General features: G+C 46.2%; 1 protein-coding gene across 50 annotated transcripts in view; it reads left to right on the forward strand.

The window, feature by feature from the left end:
• The window catches only part of SORBS1 (sorbin and SH3 domain containing 1), a 217,814-nt gene extending 200,223 nt beyond the window's left edge, over positions 1-17,591 (forward strand). For 24 of the 50 annotated variants that reach the window (XM_080912809.1, XM_080912815.1, XM_080912789.1 and 21 more), the window contains 3 exons: positions 9,296-9,354; positions 12,428-12,540; positions 14,597-17,591. In XM_080912809.1, coding sequence (XP_080768935.1) covers positions 9,296-9,354; positions 12,428-12,540; positions 14,597-14,664 — 240 coding nt within the window. In that variant the 3' untranslated portion in view covers positions 14,665-17,591. Of the gene's footprint in view, positions 1-8,539; positions 8,600-9,163; positions 9,355-12,427; positions 12,541-14,596 lie in introns of all 50 variants that reach the window. The other 26 variants (XM_080912808.1, XM_080912824.1, XM_080912778.1 and 23 more) reach the window with 2 other exon arrangements.
• Positions 17,592-20,939: the final 3,348 nt, after the last annotated feature.

Below are 20,939 nucleotides of genomic sequence, written 5' to 3' on the forward strand. Positions count from 1 at the left end.
ATAGTGGAGTTGCCGGTTGGTTGAAAAGGACAAGATGTCTGACAGAGGAGTGGTTCACAGATCAGCCCGAGTTCCCCGGAGCCCTCCTGATTGCCAGGCATGAGTCATCACTTCAATCTGGTTCCAGGATTCAGTGTGTACAGGAAGTGCGCAGTCCTGAAGCACTAGTGAGGCTCAGGGTATACACTTCCTGCTTCCTACCAAGGGTAGGAGGAGCTGGCAATCCCAGAGACTGTGTTGATGGAAAGGCCCAGCTTGTTGAGGGTTGACTCTCCTTTCCTGGTGAGTCTCTGGACACCAGGTGTATCACTTCCTGTTCCCTCCCTTCCTCCTTTCTTGGCACAAGCCATTTCCCTATGGATATGCAGAGGCCGTGGTCTGGTTGGCTGCTTTTGAGAATCAGGGGTGTCTGGAAGGGTAGCTGCATACACACATACCTCTCAGCTATTCACTTCAGCCAAGACAGCTCGGGGGACGGGTCCTTTATAAAGGACTCTCTCTTCTTGAGACCTGTTTGGCTGACAGGCAAGCTGAAGATGGGAAGGGCTTACTTAATCAACTGTTCTCTAGTGGCCCTGTCAGGACGTGACCTCAGGCTGTGTCACTTGTCTGGATAAGTGCATTCCAGTGTCAAGAAACTTGCCAGCCACTACTCTCCTTGATGAGCCCCAAATTCCGTTTGTCCTTCTGTTGGGATGAGGGACTTGGTTGAGCATCTGGACAGTAAACGGAATGTTAAGTGAGAATGGCGTCCAAGAGGTTGTGATCATTTACTCCTTCTAAATATCTGGTGTCCAGCAGTGTGCTAAGTGCCCCCGGAGCCGAAAGGCTTGGACGTCACTGCAGGCTTCCTCTGCCTCTCAAGAAAGCCTTTTCTCTTGGCTTGGAAGACTCCCAAGTGAGATGCTCATTTAGACAACAAGACTGCCTCTTCTTCTAAAGCTTTCCCAGCTTTTGTTCATGCGTGTGCTCCTGCTTGTCCTTCACGGCTTCCTTTAGAAGCTCCCTTTCCTGGAAGCCTTCCCTTGACTACCTCCCCAACCCCTGCACAGCTGGGTAAAGAGCTCTGAGCCTGACCCCTGTGAGCATACTCTCATGCAGGCCTGTATCCCTGGAGGGCGTTAAGGCCTAACAGCCAAGGATCATGACACCTAATCCGTGGAATGTGCTCAGTAAATACTTGTTGAATGAAAGAAAAGATTAAAAAACAAAAAATCTGAGAAGACGTAGAAGAGTTTTTGATGTTGACTGGGGAACCAGCCCTGTTCACAAGTAAATTATAATATAAAAGAGAGACAGCAGTCTATCCTGGAAGTTCACAATGGGATGGGAAGACATAATAAGCTTAGGAGGAGAAAGGTGATTGCAGAGTAGGTGTGTGTGTGTGTGTGTGTGTGTGTGTGTAAGTATAAGTGTAAAGATTAAGGAGTTTTCCCATAGATACAGCAGAAAGTAATTGATACTTAAAAGCCTGTAGGTAGGAGTTACTATGTGTGTATGGAGAAGGGTGTGGTCTTAGGTTCAGCAGGCTTCGGATGAACCTATGGGTTGTTAGGTCAGTGAGAACTTGCTAAGGGGGCTGGGACCACAGCTTGGCCAATGCCTGTTTGTGCCTCCAGCATTCATCATATCTCTTAGGGGCATGGATGTCATCTTCCTGCTCTGCTGCTTTCCTTCCCCTGGGTCACCTACCTTCACCCCCACTTTGTGGATATGTGAGGTCCTATGAAAGATGCTTTGATGTCTCAGTCATTTCTACCTCTCGGAATGCTCTCATGCTGGGACGGCTACTTATGTTCTTAGGTTTGTTTTCTCTGGACACCAGAAGGTGTAAATCAGTGTCAGAGTTTCTAGGGAACCAGGGGGAACATTGGTCTCCAGCTTCTGGTTCTGGCTCTGCCGTCAGTCTGCCGAGTGTCTGTGGATGAGTCACATCTCCTTCCCTACAACTTCCTTGTTCATAAACAAAAGATGCTGACGTGGGAACTGAACTTCCTTTCCGCTGTGGTATTCTGTGATGAGGTGAGGAATCCATGTGAATTTCAGTCGAGATGAGAAAGAACACAGTGTTAAGTAAGGGCTTTATTATAGACCCAAAGAGCTTCACCATTGAAAAACAAACACTTTTTTGCTTGTTTTTTGAGTGATGACTTTGTTGACCGGACAGAAACACATGTAGGTACACAGAAAGCACCCAGGAGATCAGGATTAACTGGCAAGTTCTCCAGTGCTGTTTGGCATAATATCAGCTTAGCATGTGGAGCAGCTAATCTAGAAAGTAAAAGTGGATATCGGGTAAGAAAGCTCCACCATTACTGCCACTTCCCCAAGAAGGAACTACTTTGCTGACTGATGTCTGGATTTGTGTATAAGAGTACTTGACATTTGTGAGAAGCCTCATTGAATTTCCAAGTTAACTCAGGCATCCCTGTGGTCCCATAACTCAGGAAGGGAAGGCAGAAGGATCAGGGAGAGGAGAAGTACAACTTAGCTAAAGACAGAAATATATGCTTTGGTAAACATTTGGGAACTAAAGTCAGTCCCCAGAAAGATGCAAAGAAAGGCAGGGCCCTGGCTGGAAAATGGAAATCAGGAAAGGATGGGGAGAATGAGATGAAACTTGTAGGAACAAAAGGGAAGTGAGAAGTATTAAGATATCTCTCTCTCTCTCTCTCTCTCTCTCTCTATCTATCTATCTATCTATCTATCTTTCCCTCTCTCTCTCTCTCTCTCTCTCTCTCTCTCTCTCTCACACACACACACACACACACACACGCACACACGCACACACACAGAAATATTAAGATGGTCAAAGATGGGAAATGTTTTCCTTTGACTCACAAGGGAAGTCTCTAAGTATACCCAGTGAGTGCTGACAGTTTATGGGAGGAGGAGAGACAAAATTACCTGCAAATGTTCTCTCGCCACTGAATGGTGGGAAACCAAGATCAGAAGCTGCAGTATCCATCCCTACTGTGGTATCCAAAGAAAAGGGCAGCATCTGTAGAGATCCAGGTGCCAGCAGCAGAGTACTGAGAGGTGCCTTCCCTCAGCGCTCACTGCATGGTTGGCTTACTGGTTGTGGAGTTCTCCTCTGACAAGGCACCAGAAGGATCGAGGAGGGACAAATGCACAAACCTGAGAGTCCAGGAAAGAGCCAGCATACTTACCACAGACCACGTAATGGAGACACAGCTTGGCAGGGCTGGTTGTGTACTGCAGGGGAAACAGGAAAGGGTCGGAAGACAAAAGATGCCTGTCCACCAAAAAAAAGAACTTGGCAGCTTGGGACTGGGAGGGAAATGTAGGGGATGGGAGGTTCATTTTGCTTGGGCTGTATAAATTAGGAATTTGGGACCAGCAAGATGCCTCACTAGGTAACAAAGGCACATGCCACCAAACCTGATAGGCTAAGTTTAATCCCCAACACCCTTTTCACCTGCACGCCATGGCACATGCAGTCCCTCTATTAATGTAAGCTTTAAAGACAAATTAGAAAGCATGGGATTTGTACTAAACACATTAATGTCTCTTTTTATTTTCTTCCGTTATGAAGAAAAAAGCATGGGGTTCGCTGGAAATGCCCTCAGTTCTTCCTCACACCTGAGCCACACAACTGCCATCTCTCCTAATCTGACAGAGATGAGCGAGGTGGACAAAGAAGACTGGGTGCTCCTGAGTGTTAGAAACATTTAAACTACAGCGAAGTCCATGTGTTGTCCCATGGGTGCACTCCAAGGAGACTAAGTACAAGCAGTGAGGAGCCCAGGGACTTGCCAGTAACCAGCTTTATACTGGAGCCGCCATCTTTTTCTCTTCAGACATTATGGGAAAAAATCAGTGGAACCAGAAGCCCCTTTGCTGGTTTCTGCAGGTTTCCTGGAACAGAAACCCGGGAATGAGTCTTCCAGGCCTCCCTACTCTGCTTGCACAGTTGCCTAGTTCCATAAACTAGGCAATTTTGTATCACTGTCCTTGGGGAGTGCCTCCCCTCCAGAGTTTATAGGAGTGAGCTCTCTGTCTGTCTGGAGGTTGTGATCTGACAAGTAGAGGGGCCGCCTCCATTGAGTTGTGTTTTAGTGCTGTTTCTAGTTATTAATTCATAAGACAGGCACGCTGTAGTCATAGAGCTAGGGCTGAGAAGAGCATTATGAGCCACGCACAATCTTGTTATTTATTTTGGAATTTGAGATCTTTCTTCGGAAGATGGTCAGTATCAGAATCTGTCTGGGAACCTAGATTGATTGTTGTCCCCTTAGGAAGGCAGCGTAGGTTAAATCAGGCTTAGGGTATGACTTGACTAGAGCAGTGCTATCCCAGAGAATGGAGGACAGTGGCCTATCAACAGGATAGCCAGTTCCTGATAGCTGTGTGGGGATCCAGGCCACACAAGGACTGGGTGTCTAGCCCATGTACTCCTTCGGGGTTTTCTAGCATATGTGCAGCAGCTTATTTTGGACTTTAGCCTTTGGCACACCCCCAGAGCTGGAACAGGATGCTTAGTAACTGCTGGAGCACCAGGTGCTTTCTGGGTCCGCAGGGGATTCAGAGCCCCAGGGAAGCTGAGGTCAGATTTCTGACAGACTCCAAGCTGAAGACAGACAGCAGGGAAGCAGAGCAGGAACACACACAGAGGGTTTTAGGGAGAATGAAAAGAACACCCATCTTGTGTGAGTCCAAAGAGAGCGGTTTCTGGATCAGTGACTGGTTCCTTCTTAGGACTGGTGGGGAGGTGAAGGGGGTGTGCAGGATGTGTGCTTGCTTGATTGTGTGCACGCACATGCCTTGCATGTTGGACTGGTTACTGTTTTTCCAGGCACATGGGAAGCTGGAATGTGACTGCAGTATCCAAGATGTGCGTAGCATGAGCTCATACTCTCTTTATTCTTAGCACCCGCGGGTCCTGATGAGAACATGTATCCACTCTTAGGCTTAGGAAGGGCAGACTCTGAGAGAGGACACTGCCAGGAGAAAGGCAATCTGACACACACAGGCAGTTAAAAATGTCCTAGCAGCCACAGTGAAACAGAATATATGAGTCAACTTTAATAATGCATGCTGTTTCACCCAACATAATAAAAAATATTTAATGATCTATTTTACTTTTTAAAACAAATTTAACCAGGTTGTTGAGAGCCAGTGTCTGTTTTTCAGTTGTAGCACATTTCACATCATCCTTGGAGTGCATGTGCTCACGGGTAAGCCCAGACAGCGCAGGCCCAGACAGTGCAGGCCCAGACAGCGCAGGCTCAGACAGCGCAGGCCCAGACAGCGCAGGCCCAGAGGAGGAACTGCAGAACTGGCACATGTTAGGAAGTGGGACAGGAAAAGCGAGAACACGTGTCTAGAGGGAGAAAACCCTCTGAGGATAAACAGCCTTCCAAGTGAAGGGCTGATCCAGGTAATGGGTGTCGGTGGTTTCCAGCTACATGGGAGCTCTCTCCACCCTGATACGTTTACATTCTAGCTGTCTGAGCTGTTTTTACCAAATCTAAACAGGGAGAAACCGAATCTGATAATATTTACCGCGACTACTTCCTTCATTTATCCAGCGCTAAGTGAGGACCCGTCTTCTCTACCTCTCAGGAATGTGGGGTTGTTTGTACTCTCTGGATGTTAGAGTTAGATGATGATTATCTTCTGCTTTGAGATCAGAATTGTTGCTGAGACACTGATAGCGCTCTAGTACTGTGGCTCCTGGGTTTAATAGCAGATGCTAGTTTTTATGGCACACCGTTTATAGGAAGAAACGACTTTGAGCATCTAGAGCAGCGGTACTCAACCTTTGGCGCTTAGCCTCCCACAGGGGTTGAGTATCAGGTATCTTGAGTATGAGACATTTACATTGTGACTCGCAACTTAGCAAAATTATAGTTTTGAAGAGGCAATGAAATAATGTTATGGTTGGGGGTCACCACAGCATGAGGAACTGTGTTAAAGGGTCACAGAATTAGGAAAATTGAGAACCACTGACCTAAAGTAAAACATTCAGGAAGAGAAGGCAGAGTATCCCTTTTAGAAGAGGTAGAAATTGGGTACTGATAACATGGCATCAGCCATCATAGTCTGACCAAGGGGAGGGGCTGAGCTCTTGTACTCACAGCCTTTGTGCAAGTCCCCAGTCTCACTGGATCTTAGAATTCGCTCGACTAGCCTCTCCGAGACAAAAGTTAGTAAAAAGTAGGGTGGGAGCCATTAACCCTTGATGTGCTTATAAATAGGAGCTCCATCTTTCCATGTCCAGTTCCCAGATCCTCACTGGAGCGGTACCCTGTTGCTCAGGTGATCGGTTGCAGCCACAGCAAGGATGCTAGGGGCTTTTCTAAGCCCAAGAGGTGCCCACATTCCTCTTCTACTGCTTTGGCCTGAGGTCATCAGTCACCAACTAGTTTGTACTGTTTGTTTTTAATGAGGACCTTTGTTGTCATGAGGTATGACCCAGACTAGTCTTGGGCACACTGAGGCCAGAGGACCTCACTTGAGGTCCTTTGCTTCCCAGAGTCAGGCTGAGAACAAGAAGTGTCAGCCTTGGCACCAGCGACTCTGGCATGGCCCAGATAACAAAGTCAGTCTCTGCTTTGATAGGGTCCTGAATGACACACTGCTCTTTGATGCCCTTACTGGCTGGTGGAGATGAGGCCACCATCCCTCGGACAGACAGCCATTTCTGCTGTTAGACAGCACTCACTTTAGAAAGCTGTCCCTTTGGTCAAGTCATTCTATCAGTTTCCCACACACAAGGTGTGCAGAGTTAGCGCCATTCTTCTGAAGACCTGCATAGCACGTGCTTGGAAATGTCCGTTTCCTTCTCTGTTACATGGAAGCCTGGGCCCAGAAGCAGGGCGGTTGGTGTGTGAAGCACAAAGCTAAGTCCAGCCTGCTGGCAAGGCTGGAAGGACCCCAGACATCAAAGCAGAGGAGAGGGCCCTTCTCTACTGCCTGAGTAGAGGCCAAGAGGATGGGTTTCAGCAATGGAGGCTAGGAAGGGCTTCTTAGACAATGTGTAGGAGCATCTCAAAAACAACAATGACGGGTCGCTGGAGAGATAGCTCAGCAGTTAGGAACACCGACTGCTCTTCCAGAGGAGCTTGCATCTGTTCACACATCATGGCAAGCAACTGTCGCTAACCCCAATCCCAAGGGAGTTGTGTGACCTTTCTGACTTTCATAGTTGTTGCTTGTACATGGTAAACAGACATACATGCAGATGTCTATATACACACACACACACACACACACACACACACACACACACACACACACAAACGCATAGGAAAGTGGTTCCTGGTGCAGCTGCTGTTCTGGGTGTGCTACAAGGGAAGGCCATCTGAGTGGGGATGAACAAGAATGGTCATTTGGCAGAGTTGAAAGAACAGCCAAGCGGTTCCTTCTCACGGGTGGGCCGTGTGATACTGGGGCATGCGTGACCCACCTCGGAGCATGCGTTTTTAGAACAGTATGATCAGCACACCCTGCCTGTCTCCTGGTTTTTGGGGGATGTCATCATTAGAGATGATGTCAGCACAGCTGATAAGGATATGTGGAAGGTGGATGTTTGTGAAAGAGATCAAACAGGACAGTGGCAGAAGCCAGGGCACGGCCTGGGTGACCTCATCATACTGGCTTTCTGAACCAAGTGTGGCCGGCACAAAAGGATTCCAAGTGCCTTCTAAAAGACAGTGGGGTGGTTGTAATCATCACAGGTTACCTGGAAGGTAACTTCAGAGGTGAACATTCAAAGACTTCCTAAAGCTTGGAATGACATACTCTGTGGAGAAAGTAAATCCAAACTCTCTTCCAACAGAGGCTTGACCTCCTCATGGTGGCCTAGCTTAAAAAGAAGGTCTGTCTGACCTCATTGCGTGGCCTCAATTCTGTACCAACATACGAATCCAGGGCTGGTGACATGACATGGTTCCTTGCTTTGTTTCTCTCAGGACCCCCTGCTCTGAAACTCACTCCACGCCTCACCAGACTAAGTCATGTGTAGATTCTTTTGAGGACATGGTCTTGTTTGAGACTCTGTCTACTACCCAGGAATATCTCACTAGTAGTCAGTCTCTGTGGGTGCCCCAGTAAGGTGGTCCTGAGGGTTCCACCACTGGCACCCCATCACCCCAAATCTGAAACCATCTTTGATACAGCAGCCCCTCCCTTGAAACATGCTCACTAAGATCGGAGGGTTCAGAATGGTATGGGGGTGTGAGGGTGCGGGGGTGCAGCAGCTCTGTTCCTAAAAGCAGCCCTTCCCCGTGTCTCCCGCCAGTCCGAGGACCCTGTGTCATCCTCGCTTCACTCCCACCACGTTTCCCACATCCCATTCCATTGCTAGATGCTTGCTTCTAATTCTGTACATCTGCATTTTCTCCTGTGCATCTGCCATGTTGTCATGGAAACCCAGTGGCCGTGGGCCGCACATATCTGGTGTCATCTGAATGTGGTGGTGTGGTACGTGTATTTGCTCATGCTTTTTCTTCGAATCCTTTCCAATGTGACATCTGCTAAAATGTCTCCCTTATGATTTGCTTGGTGATCACAGCCTTCTCATCATTCATTGAGCGCAGGACCTGATCTCACAGAATCTGAAAAGAACTATGTGGTAAGATGCCCGCTGAATAAGACTGTGGCTTTCCTAAAGAGCACCCTACTGGCCGCAGCGAGGAGACCAGAGTAACTCCTGGTAACCGTCCCGCTGTGGTTTGCAAGAGCCCACACTAGTGATGTAGTCGAGTCAGGGATTCGGCCACCCTATGCCTCTAAGAGGAGAATGTACAGACAGTCCCACTCTGCCTGCAGGTGGGACTGAAGGGTGTGCTAGTGCATGACTGGGGGTTCGTTACTGCATCTGCGGCCGGGGATTCCTCCAGCCGTAACAGTTACTCACTGACTGCAGGCTGTATGTCGCTGCCTTTTCAAAAGAGTCGTACTAAATGCCGAATTCCTCTGTGTCTTACCTGTCTTTCCATGCTTACCTGGATCCCTCCTGCATTCTACTACTGGAATCTCTCTCTCTATTTTTTTAACCTGGATCTTCAACTCTGTTTTCTCCCTGGACTTACCTGCTTCGTCTGGAATGTTACATCTCTTCCTCTCTCTTTTTTTTTTTTTTCCCCACATTGACTGTTTTATGGGGGTTTCTGGATACCGCGGGGCCACCTCACAGGAAGCGGTTTGCAATGAGATCATAAGCATTGCCGAGAAATCTGTTCATTACTGCAGCACTGTCTCTCATCCCCTTGACTTCCATCACAAGGTACCCTCTTCTGACAATAAATCATCTTTCATCATTTCTCAGCAACCTCAAGCCCAGCAGCGAAGAGCCACCCCAGACAGGAGTCAGCCCTCACAAGATTTGTAAGTACAGTCTGGGAAATTTGGTTCTGTTGTTGGAAGACTTTCTGACTTGGAAAATGGATGGTCGGCTGATGTCACTGCTGCTTGGGGGTGGGGGGAGGATGAGCTAATTGCTTCCCACTTCTTTGGGGATTTCTAGGGAAGGCCTTATTTCCTGTCAGTCGTGAAGATAGGTGCTAGGTAAATAAAAGAGGTCATGGACTCCTGGGAGAGAGAGTTGGGTAGAGAATTAATGACCATACAAGGGAAATGAGAGCTGTGCTGACCTCTTTTAATATTAATTCTGTGGAGAACAGAAAGGGAGGAACAGTTGTTTCTGAGCTGAGATGGATGAATAGTATTGATTCGCTCAGTCATTCAAAACATTTTATGGATACATCCTGTGGTTTATACACACAGGAGAGAATTCTGTTCATAGAAAAAATAAAAAGCTGAGAAAAAGGCATGGGTGGAGTGGGTAGTTTGGAGACCCTGAGGAAGTCTGTGTGGCCGTACATTGGTCAGAGGGGAGATGTTAGAGATGAAAGTTAAGATGGTAGGATGAGGCCAGATTCTAGGTTGCAGCTGAGATGGGTTTGGGTTTTATTCTGCAGGCACCAGGGAACCACTGAAGGCTTTTAAAGTGAGTTGTGTGTTGATTGTGCCTGTTCTAGGGAGGGAACTGTGCCAGCAGACGGAGCGTGGAATTCAGAAATGAGGGACAAAGATATTGGTCCGGAAAAATGAAATTAGTCATGGTAGCCTTAGCTATGACAGAGTGACTTTATGTATCCATGGAAATACGTAAGATTATCAACAGAGAATCAGGGTAAAGAGAAAGAGTCAGTGAAGGACAATAAGAAAGTGTAGCAAGAATAGGCATGGATCTAGGAATGCTCACTTTCATAGAACAGAGCCCGTAGCTTCTGACCAGCAGTGTTGCCTGCCTCTCAGGGACCAGATGTAGAAAAGGAGAAAGGATCACTGGGCATTTTCTCTGGCAACTTGAGAAATGACTAGTGACTGTGTGTAACCATTAGAAAGGACTGAAGAATAAGTTTGATGATGCATAGGATGGGGTTGGGTGGGAGACTAGATCAAGGGACACTGGAGACAGACAGGGCAGGGTCTTAGGCACATTTGTGCTGTAGTAGGAGGTGAAAAAATAGAAGGATCCAATGGAGAGGATGTAAGTGGAGGAAGACAGGCTCGGCACAGCCAGGAGACGGGTACTTGCACACAGTAACAGGGACAGGACAGCAAATAGAGACAGACTTGGAAGGGAGGAAGATTAAGGTCTTGTAGAAAGTAGGAGACAGAATATGAGATATTCTGTTGAGGCTAGGGTACCAGAACCAGCAGAGGAACTCAACTGGGGAGTTTCTGAGCTACAAGGGTCCATTAGAGCTAAGTAGAACCAAGGCCACAGGGTGAGTGTTTTCTCCACTCTGTCTCCATTTGCATACAGACAAGCAGTTATTTTCCAGAACGAGCTCTATCAAAGCAGTTATGATGGAAATTAAGGGGACGGGCAGTTTCAGAAGCTAGTGAGGACGTACGGGTATTACACAGCCAGCTGTAGGAATCCAAGCTACGTAGGAAATAAATACAAAAACAGGAGAGAAGGTATTCACTTACCAACTTGAAATCTATCTTTGTATCTTTGTCTCTTTCATTTCTCATTAGAGACCTTCCCACTGGCAGCCAGAATCTCAACACACTGGGACAAATGGGGAAAACGGGACCCTGTGTGTGACATTCAGCACAAGCCTGTTGGTGCTGGGAGCCAATGTCATGTGCCTGTGTCTGATCCTTCTTACTCCGCACTGGAATTCACTGGCATTACTAGAAATGGCATTTGATTAGCCCATTTACAAAATTCTGGTGCCACTGTTGTTTTAAAATGATGAGTCTTCTGAGTTGTGACTTTGGTGGTGCACATTAGATGCCCCAAAAGCATTTGGTGAGGGAGGGATGAAAACAAAGCTCTCCCTGGATGCTGAAGCTGTTGCCAGTTTCACAATGAGCTTCAATGTTATCAGAGCGCAGAACAGCACAAACCAGATGTCCTAGGCCAAAGAGCAAGTCAACAGAACCTTATCTGCAGCTACCCTTGGGTGGAGCAGAAGCAGAAAGTTTTCAGGGTTGTCAGAAAAGGACCCCTACACATCGAAACAATGGGAATGTGCTGTATTAGTTCTAATTATACTATTGTTCTGGGTTGATATTTCATTAATTTATCCTCATATCTTATCCGGACCTCAGTTTTTCCCCCCTCCTCTTTTCCCAGTCCCTCTCTCTGCCCCCAGGTCTCCCTCTGTTAGGAGTTCCACAAAACACTGAGCTGCACACCTACAACATACACACAGAGTGCCCAGGTTAGACCCAGGCAGGCTTCCTGGCTGTTGTCTCAGTCTCAGGGAGCCCCTGTGAGGCCAGGTTTGTTGAGTCTCTAGGTTTGCTTGTGGTGTCCTTGACCCATTGGGTCTTACTCTGTAAGCCAGGAGCTCAGAATGGCCTTAGACTCGGTGACTATCTCCCCACCCCAGTTTCTTACATGACTAAGAACACAAACAGGAGCCAGTCCATTTAGCTGGGAATGTCCATTTTTATACATTTTTCTGCCTATGCATATCTATCACCTGTTTTATAATTGCCTATTGTTCTCTAATTAACACGTATGACCAAAATCTAATAATCCTGGAACTAAATAACTGCATACTATTCTTAATTATCTACCTACATTATCCTATTATAAAAAGGGGTGTGGTCAACTTTAAAGGCAGTAAAGTGTATAAAGATTAGGAAGAGGCTTTAGTCAATAGAGGTTGCCCATGGTAATGAAAACAAAACAACTAAGATTAACCATTCCTTGATCTTCAGAAATCCCCCCACCTCTGTCAGTCTTAATTGATTTAATGCATTTCTCCAGTGCTAAGCTGCTAGAGAAATAATCAATAAAATGTTTTCAACATTGAATGGGAAACTTAGGTTTCAGTGGACTTAGGTTCAGTTTTCAACATTGAATGGGAAACTTGGGTTCAGTGTTGGGATTTGTAAATAGTCACTCACTGCTCCTTTCTCTGGTCTGCAGATGTAGCTACCAAGCATTATATAGTTATGTGCCACAGAATGATGATGAGCTGGAACTCCGAGATGGAGATATTGTTGATGTCATGGAAAAATGTGACGATGGATGGTTTGTTGGTAAGAATCCCATCATGCTTTCCTTCCTTGTAGCAAATTGGAAGAAGGACTGGGAGGGAGAGACATGTAAAAAGCAATCTTCCAGCCCCTGGGAATGCTGGGCCACTCATCTCAAGGTTGTGTGAATGTCACGGAATAGAACCTAAAGCCAAGATATGCCAGGGTGTATGACAGACAGCACTGTCACATTCATCACTGATGTTAATTGAGTTCTGTTTATATTTCTATTGTGTATATCTCTTTAATATTTACAGACTCCATCTTTAAAGCTTTTAAGAAACAATACAAGATCTGAGCAGTGGTAGTGCACGCCATTAATCCAGAGGCAGAGGCAGGCAGATCTCTGAATCTGAGATCTCTCAATCTGCTCTACAGAGTGAGTTCCAGGACAGCCAGGGAATTACACAGAAGTTCTGTCTCCAAAAAACCACCAGAGAGAGTGAGACAGAGAGACAGACACTAGGTCTCCACCATGAAGTAGGAACATGTGGATGTTCCCAAGATATTTTATTCTAGGCTTCTAATAACTTGGAGAAAAGCAACCAGCTCAAATAATAAAACAAAGGGGGGTTGGGCAAGGCTCAGTGGCAGAACATTTTTTAAAGCATGAGCCCTGGTTTTGTCTCTGGGTACCACAGACTTTACACACACTCATACATACACAAGCACACATACATACCAGTGTCACACACACTCACATGCACACACCAGTGTAAGATTTGCCTTTCTAAGAAGGGGAAAGAATGCCAATATCTGTAGAGATTCTGTTGCGAGCCCAATATGCTTGATGTGCCTTCCTTGACTCTCCTACAAAGACTCCTGCAAGATAAGAATTAGCCTCATTTGACAAATTCAAAACATGAGGGGCAGATTCAGTAACTATTCCAGGGTCACTCTTATAGCAAATGTTCGATTGCCCACTATTTTCCTTCCTTCCTGCCTAGGCCATTAGTATAATGGCAGTCACTGGTTCATTGTTAGCTTCAGTCTCTGTCTTCTTCCAACCCCATCTCTTGCCTGATTTCTCTGAAGAAAGTTCCTAAAGCAGTGTTGGGGCTGGAGTGGTTCTGACAGCAATGCTCTGTTACCAGGAAGACAGGGAGGTAGACTATGGTCTTTCCAGCCTCTTGGACAATGCTCTGTCCTCCCAGAAGCCAGGCCTTCCTATGGGGTTCTTTATAAAAGAAAGTCTTATCAGGAAGTGGAGGCCTCAGAGCACACTGCAGTCCCATAGAAACAATAAGTGTGCCAAGTGTAAAACCCAAACATTTTAGGCAGGCTGCATCCGAAAAGTAAAGAGAAACCTGTTAAATTAGTCCTGATGTCTTAATGAATCCAAATTATTTGGATATTATCTTTTGAACACATAGCATTGTTAGTGATATATTTTATATCGTTTTCATAGTCAGTCTTTGGAAGCCGGTGTGTATTCTATCTCAGTTCTCAGTTATGTGTGTGGATGTCTTGTTAAAGAGTGACACTGAGGCAGGAGGATGTTATCTTGTGGGCAAGCTTGAGCTGAACAGCAAGACTGTTTCAAGGGGGGAAAGGAGGAGAGAAAGGCAGACTGAGAGAAAGAGGAGAGGTTGAGAATCAACTGGCTATTAGATTTCTCTAGGAGTGCTTCTGTCTCCAGCTGGGGAGGAAGGGACACCCATTTTCCAATGAAGGCAGGTGTCCTGGCCAAAGGAAATGTATTGGGATGCACACCTTAGTTATTTTCAGAATTGGCCTAGTGTGGATTTAGCAGCCCAACATTTTTTTTTTTTTTTATCAGCAAGGAAAGAGTGTTGAGGAGAACAATGGGGCTGGAGTCAGAAGACCTGGGTTCAGATTCTGCCTCCAACATCTGTTAAACTCTGGGACCTGAGAAGTTTAAACTCTGAGCCTGGGTCCCTCCTCCCTCCTCCCTCCTCCCCCTCATTTTATAGCCCAAATCACAGTGTGAGGTGGTTGCCAAGGGGGACTGTACAGAATCCCCAGCATTGTCTCTGAGCTCAGTGGTATGTGCCTTCTCATTGTGTCTGTTTCTGTTTGCTTGCCATGTTTCTTACAGGCACTTCGAGAAGGACGAGGCAATTCGGCACTTTTCCAGGCAACTATGTAAAACCTTTATATCTATAAGAAGACTGAAAAAAGCACAGAGATTATTTCCTATCAGAGGACGAAGCATCATTCATGAACTGTCTCTTTATTTAAATATTGAGTCAGTAGGAAAACCAATGCAGTTGGTAAAGAAAGAATTCAAAGAGAGGAACAGAGAAGTATGTTTAAAACTCACTGTGTATCAGGGATCAACTATCTGATAAAGACATCCGCATTTACATGGCTACTTCTGGGGGTTGCTCTAGGGAATCTGATCTCAAGTAGTGTCCATGAGCAACATTAGCCCCCCCCCCAAAAATGCCTACTCCCATTTCAAAGGGGTCCATTGGGGCTAGATAAGTCAGTCCTGTTCATGTTCCCCAGTCCCCAGACCTGAGCATCATCCACAGCTCCTGCCTCTATTCCTGGCTATCCCTGAGCCAGCAGACCTCAAGTGCTGCTAGAGGCTGCTGTGGGTTGTTGAAGTTTTTCTTCAGCACCGTGAGGTCCAGGTAAAGAAATGGTGGCAGACCAGGTGCCCTAGCCTTCTGCCTTCTGGGCAATATTACCCTTTACTGCCCTGATCTTCACACAGAAAACCATGCCCAGTTTGTCCTGAGCCTGGGAGCCAGTGGCCAGGCGGATGGGTGACATTTATGTTCACATGATTAGCCAGTCGCCTCAGGACTCTGGAATTCACTTGGAGTGCGTTCCTTCCCTGGTCACTACCACTAGCTAGCCAGGGTTGGCTGTGCCTTTCTTCTTTGGCTTAGTATGGGCTTGATAGGCTTGAGCCTGTAGGCTACAGCCTGGTCTCCAGTAGCTCTCTCAGCATGTGGAGATGCCAGCTGGCTGCAGGGCCACCATGAGGAAGACACGCCCAGACCGAGGAGGGACTCTGTGCCTCCTGTGTTGCCTGTGGCGTTAGAATGCCACCCAGAATGTTGTCTTCTCTTGTCCTTCCCCTCCTCCTCTCCACCCCAGGCCAGCGAGTCCTGATGCACATGGTGAATCCAGAGCTCAAGTGTCACACACTAGCCCGGGTACGGGGCAGCAGTTCTCTTCCTGGTAGCAGCTATGAGCAGGGGAGGAGGGCACCCTTGTGACACCTGGGTGTTTAGTCACCACTCAGATTTCTCTGGTAGACTCAAAGAGCTGAGCCTGCCAGAGCCTCAGCTGAGTGGACAACACAGGGGGAGAAGCCCAATCTAGAAAGACTAGGATACGTGCAGAGGGTTTGAGAGGAAGGGATGTATTTCTCCTGAGGGGACTGCAAAAAGCAGTCAGGTTTCCCTCTTCCTCAACTCACTTCTAAACTGGGATCTGGGAGAACCTTCGTCTGTGGGTAGTTTATGTCCAGAAACACTGGGAATTTCTTTTTTCCAGAGTCTGGTGTTCTTATTCTACCCACCTGTACAAAGTCACAGATACCAGGACTTGCAGGTGATAGGGGTCTGCACTGAAACCCTGGCTCTCTGCATCTAGAGTCACTATCCCAAATTCTGGAGTCTTCACAAATCTGCAACATTTGTCTTCAGTGACCACCTGCTGTCTCAGATAGCACAGGACCCTAACTTCCTCCTCCACCATCACCCGTCGGCCACAATTCTCCAAGGAGGTTCTTTCCTAGGGAAAGAAACTACCACTGATTACTGATCCACACTGAAATATAAGTGGCTGATGGGGAAATAGATGTGTTGCCCCTTCCCAGAGACAGACTTTAACTGGTACAGAGCAGAGCCTTTAATCTCAAGAGAACATGGAATGGGACTGAAGGGCTAGAAGCTTCCTGGGCAGAAGGACCTGGTGAGTCTATGACCTGTTGCTTTGCAAGCTCAGCTTCCCCAGCCAGCTGCACTGTTTTCTCTTTTTACTTTGCCCCTCTCGAAGGGGACATAGGAAAAATAAGTCACAACGCCTCTGTGCGTTCTTTACTCATTTGGAATGCAGTTGCTCTCTTCTGGATGCCAACCATGACTAGTGCGATTGTATCTAAATTTCCTGAGGGGTGCTTTTTGATCAAGTAGGTAATTCCAGACACCCCTTTAAATACAGCTAGAAAATAAAGCCATTTTATAAAAGCCACCTTTGCATCCCCTGCGAGCCTCACACAGAGCATCTCTCCATATCCAGGTATGCCCATCTTTAATAAAAGCTCTCCTGCTTTCGACGTATGAAAAATAACAAAAACAACCAAAAAGAGCGAAGGTTTCCAATTACTCTTTTGTCTTCAGACATTTAGTAATATAAATGACCTATTTTTATGCTGAAATGTTTATACAGGTTTGTTAACAGCAAGCGCAACTAACTGGCCGAGTGCCGTGCAGCTCATTTTGATATGTTAGCCATGCCTCCAGGTAAAGGCAAGCCCCGAACCACTCACCTTCTGCAGTCTTTCTGGGATCAGTTAAAAAAAAAAAAATCACATGGTTGAGAAGTGGGACTGTAAATACGTAATGTATATTTAACTTTGTGTAGCCCTTGTATAGAAAAATACTTTTTAAAACTTGAGAAGAAAGGGAGTAAAATGAATTCATGAAGGGTTTCTCCCCCTCACTTTTATTTAAATGAAGGAATTTCAAATAACTCACCTGCAGACCTTTAGCACAAAAATAGCCCTTGGAAATTGTTAACATATTCAGTTGTTCTCTGGGGAAGAGAAGACAACCATGATGTCATTTACAGTTTTCTGTTTGCAGGCCTACTCTTCTGCAGTAGTATTAAGTCATATTGCTGGGATGGGTTACTACCGAAAGAAGATATTATTGAGAAAAAAATAAAACCGAGCTATGTAACCTATTAAAGTATTGCATTTAAATTGCACACCAAGCGCATGTACTACGCAGACACAGGTTTCTCTGTTCTTTTTTTTTTTCCTTATTGCAGTGGATTGATTTGATAGACATGTTGAATTACTACTTTGCTGTACATATTATTTAATAAACTTTATTCGGAATTGCGTGGCACTTTTGTGTTCTTGCCTTTCATTGGTTCATTCTTCCTGTGAGGCCCCAACCCTGCTCCTGCTCTCTTTGTTCTAAGTCAGTGGCTCCCTGGTTTCCTCCCTCACTGTTTTCTCAGTAGCATAGCTGTGTTCTTTGGTAAGTTGATTTGGTAAGCATGTTACTTGTTCTGATAACAAAAAGAAATGATTCTGTCTTCAAGAGCCGAATGAAACATTATGAAATATATATGATGCCGTCTCAGTCTGCTCCTCAAAGCCTAGGAGAACACAGAGTTCTTCTCTGGAAGATCAGGAGGGACTGGATGTGTTCTGTGGTGAGGGGCTTGGTTTGTCTTCATCAAAACACTCAGCTCACAGCCAGTCCCTGCCCCTCCCCCACCACCCCCTGCAGCCATTCCGTAGCTGTGAACTGACCTCTCGTTCTGGTGGGTATGTACAGGTGTCCCCGAGAGAAAAGCCTCACACCTCCTCTCCCTTGGCCTGTCCTCCGAGTAGTTTGCACTAGGCAGTGAACTGGGGTCTCAGACAGGTTGGGGGAGGGTTGCCTTCCAGAGTCTGCCGTTCTCCATCTTGGGCATTTCACAGGCCTGCTACCCTTCCTCTCTGCCTCCATCTTGTCCAAATCCATCGCCCCATTTTCAAATTTCACTTCGAACCATTCTTTTTCCTGCCCAGGAAGGCTGCTCCCTTGCCTACTCTCCCCCCGCCATGACAGGGCAGCCAAAGTGATCATTGTGAAACTGACCGTATACTCTCATGTGGACCGAATCCAGAAGCTCTGCCCTTACTCTGCCTTACCCATGATCCCATCGGTGGCTAGTTCTCGCCCCAGGATAGGGTCCGAACATCATCCATCACCCTCAGCCTTAGATCCTCATGCTCAGTAGTCCTTGTGCTTGGAAGAGCCTTTTCCCAAAAGATGCTGGCTTCCTTCCTCTCCTCCTTTGGTCCTTTGTTTTGTTCAGTGCAAAGCTCTCTCTCTGGTCATTTTTTATAGAATGGGAATTATTGCCCCGACTCAGGCATTGTTTTCTTTTTGTCAATGAAATGAATGCAAGCTTGTTTCTTTACATACTAAACATACATGGCTTCATATGGTCTTAGGTTCAAAAACAAACCCTAAGACTATGTGAGCTTGCACATAGCTCCAAAATGTATGTATCCAGTTCTCTATTGATGATACAAGTGTCATTGGTGCTAGCTTTTTACCAGAGCAAAAGAGCGATGCCATTTTAAGTAGAGCTGTTGGTTCTAAGAATGAACATTTCAGACTTTTCGAGAATGTCAAGTTGCTTCCCTAAGGTACCAACTTCTACCCCTGCCAAGTCCAAGAGAGTGTGCTCCCCACTTTCCAGCTAAAGCGGCTGCCAACCCTACCCAAAGTGCTGTTGCTTCGCTTTGGCCAGCCGATTCTTCACACTCTTCCTGGATCTTCACTCTGCTTTGCAGCCCTTTGCTGTTTTCTCTCAGCATGTTCTTCTCTGGAGACTGATTCTTCATAATACAGTTATGGTCTAGAAAGTCATTCCTTTGAAGGTTCTTTGAGTGAGAAACCCAACACTCTTGGCTTGTGTAGAGACATACCAAAAAAGAATTGGAAGTAGCCTTAGGCGGGAGCAAATCCAAGAACTCAAATGTTTTCTGCTGTATTTATCTTATTCTTGGCTCTGTGGTCCTGTTTGACTACATTTTTGACTACTGGGTACAGCCGTGGGGTGGAGACAGCTCCAACTTCGTTTTTAGTTTTCTGACTCTAGATGCAAAGGAGCTTCTATCTGACTTGCCCTGAAAACAATTCCAGACTCTGGGTCCTCCTGGATTTTACTCACTCTATAGAGAAGATGACCTTACATTTCTAATCCTTCCAACTTCAGAATGCTGAGAGTATGCTCATGTGCTTCTGTGACTTGTTTATGCTATGCTGGAGCTGAAACCCTGAGAAACTTATGCATGCTAAAGCAAGCTCTCTACCAACTAAGCTACATCCTAGCCTGCCCTCTGGACTTTATTGTTCTCTGAAATAGTCACTTCAATCAAAAAAAAAAAAAAAAAAAAAAAAAAACCAAACCAGTATGATTGTCAATCCCGCTAAAACCTGTAAAGAAATATGACAGACTAGACTTGTGTACAGTATGAAGAAGGAAGGATGGTATCTTTAACCCCAGCATTCAGGAGGCAGATCTCTGTGAGTTTCAAGCCAGCTTAGTCTATATAATAACTTCTAGGACAACCAGTGCTATATGGCAGACCACCCGGTCTCAAAACAACAACCAAAAAGTGGAGATGGGAGAATTGGATGTCAATGGGCCCTTTGGTATGAGGAGCAGGGGAAGTTCTGAATGAGTGTGTTTTGCTGACATCAGCACAGCCATGAAGGAGCCCAATGCCTCAGACACATGGGAATGGTGAGGCTTCTTCTGGTTTAAGTACTGAGGTTGACGTGTGTGTGTGTGTGTGTGTGTGTGTGTGTGTGTGTGTGTGTGTGTGTGTGTGTGTGGTGTGTGTGTGTGTGTGTGTGTGTGCATAAAAGTATCAACCATAGCTTTCTTGTCGGTGATGAATGCAGCCGGAGACTTCATCTCTACAGAAAGCCTGTACTGAGATTAGTTAACAGACTCCTGGTTTGTGCTGTATGTAATAAATGCACCAAGTTTCCTGGTGACTGCTGGCCTGTTTCCCTCAGTGCACATGTCCCACCAAATCCTGGCTTTTCTGCGCATGTGTCTTTCTGTCTTCATTCCCAGTTGCCACACTTAGGTCAGTCCCTATGTTGTAGAGTTCATGGCACCTAGCTGTGGAGAATCATTTAGAAATAAAACACCACTATCCTGTCCCAGTGACAGATGGGATGGTGTCACTGAGAGGAAACAGTATCCCGAAGCTCTTTGATCCAGACCTCGGGAGGACCTCAGCGGAGGTAGATGTCTATCCAGTGCATGAAGCCAGTGTGACCATTAAGGCATCGCACCAATGCACCACATGCTAAAAATAAGCAGGCTCTCCAGAAGGGAGCTAGAAATGGGTTTATTTGCCAAGTCTTAGCATATAGAAGCCAATGACATTCAAGACACATGAAAGACAGTAAACTGCTTGATTCAGGTAATTTGTAAAACTTATTGTTGAGAAAATGGCTTGGACTGGAAGGAGACATTCCACAGTCAGTGTTTTTACCTCTATTCCCATACCTGTGATAAAGTTTCACTTATGAGTTGGATGCAGTGAGTACAAGTAGTGGCTCGTACAGATAGAATTACAGGTTGAGGCAGGAAAATAGTGATTTCTAGGTCAACTTTGGCTACATAGCAGTGCCCTGTCTCAAAACGGAAGGTACAGAAGTGTGGCCTCAGAA

Source organism: Micromys minutus, assembly GCF_963924665.1.
Source record: "Micromys minutus genome assembly, chromosome: 2".
Lineage (NCBI taxonomy): Eukaryota > Metazoa > Chordata > Mammalia > Rodentia > Muridae > Micromys > Micromys minutus.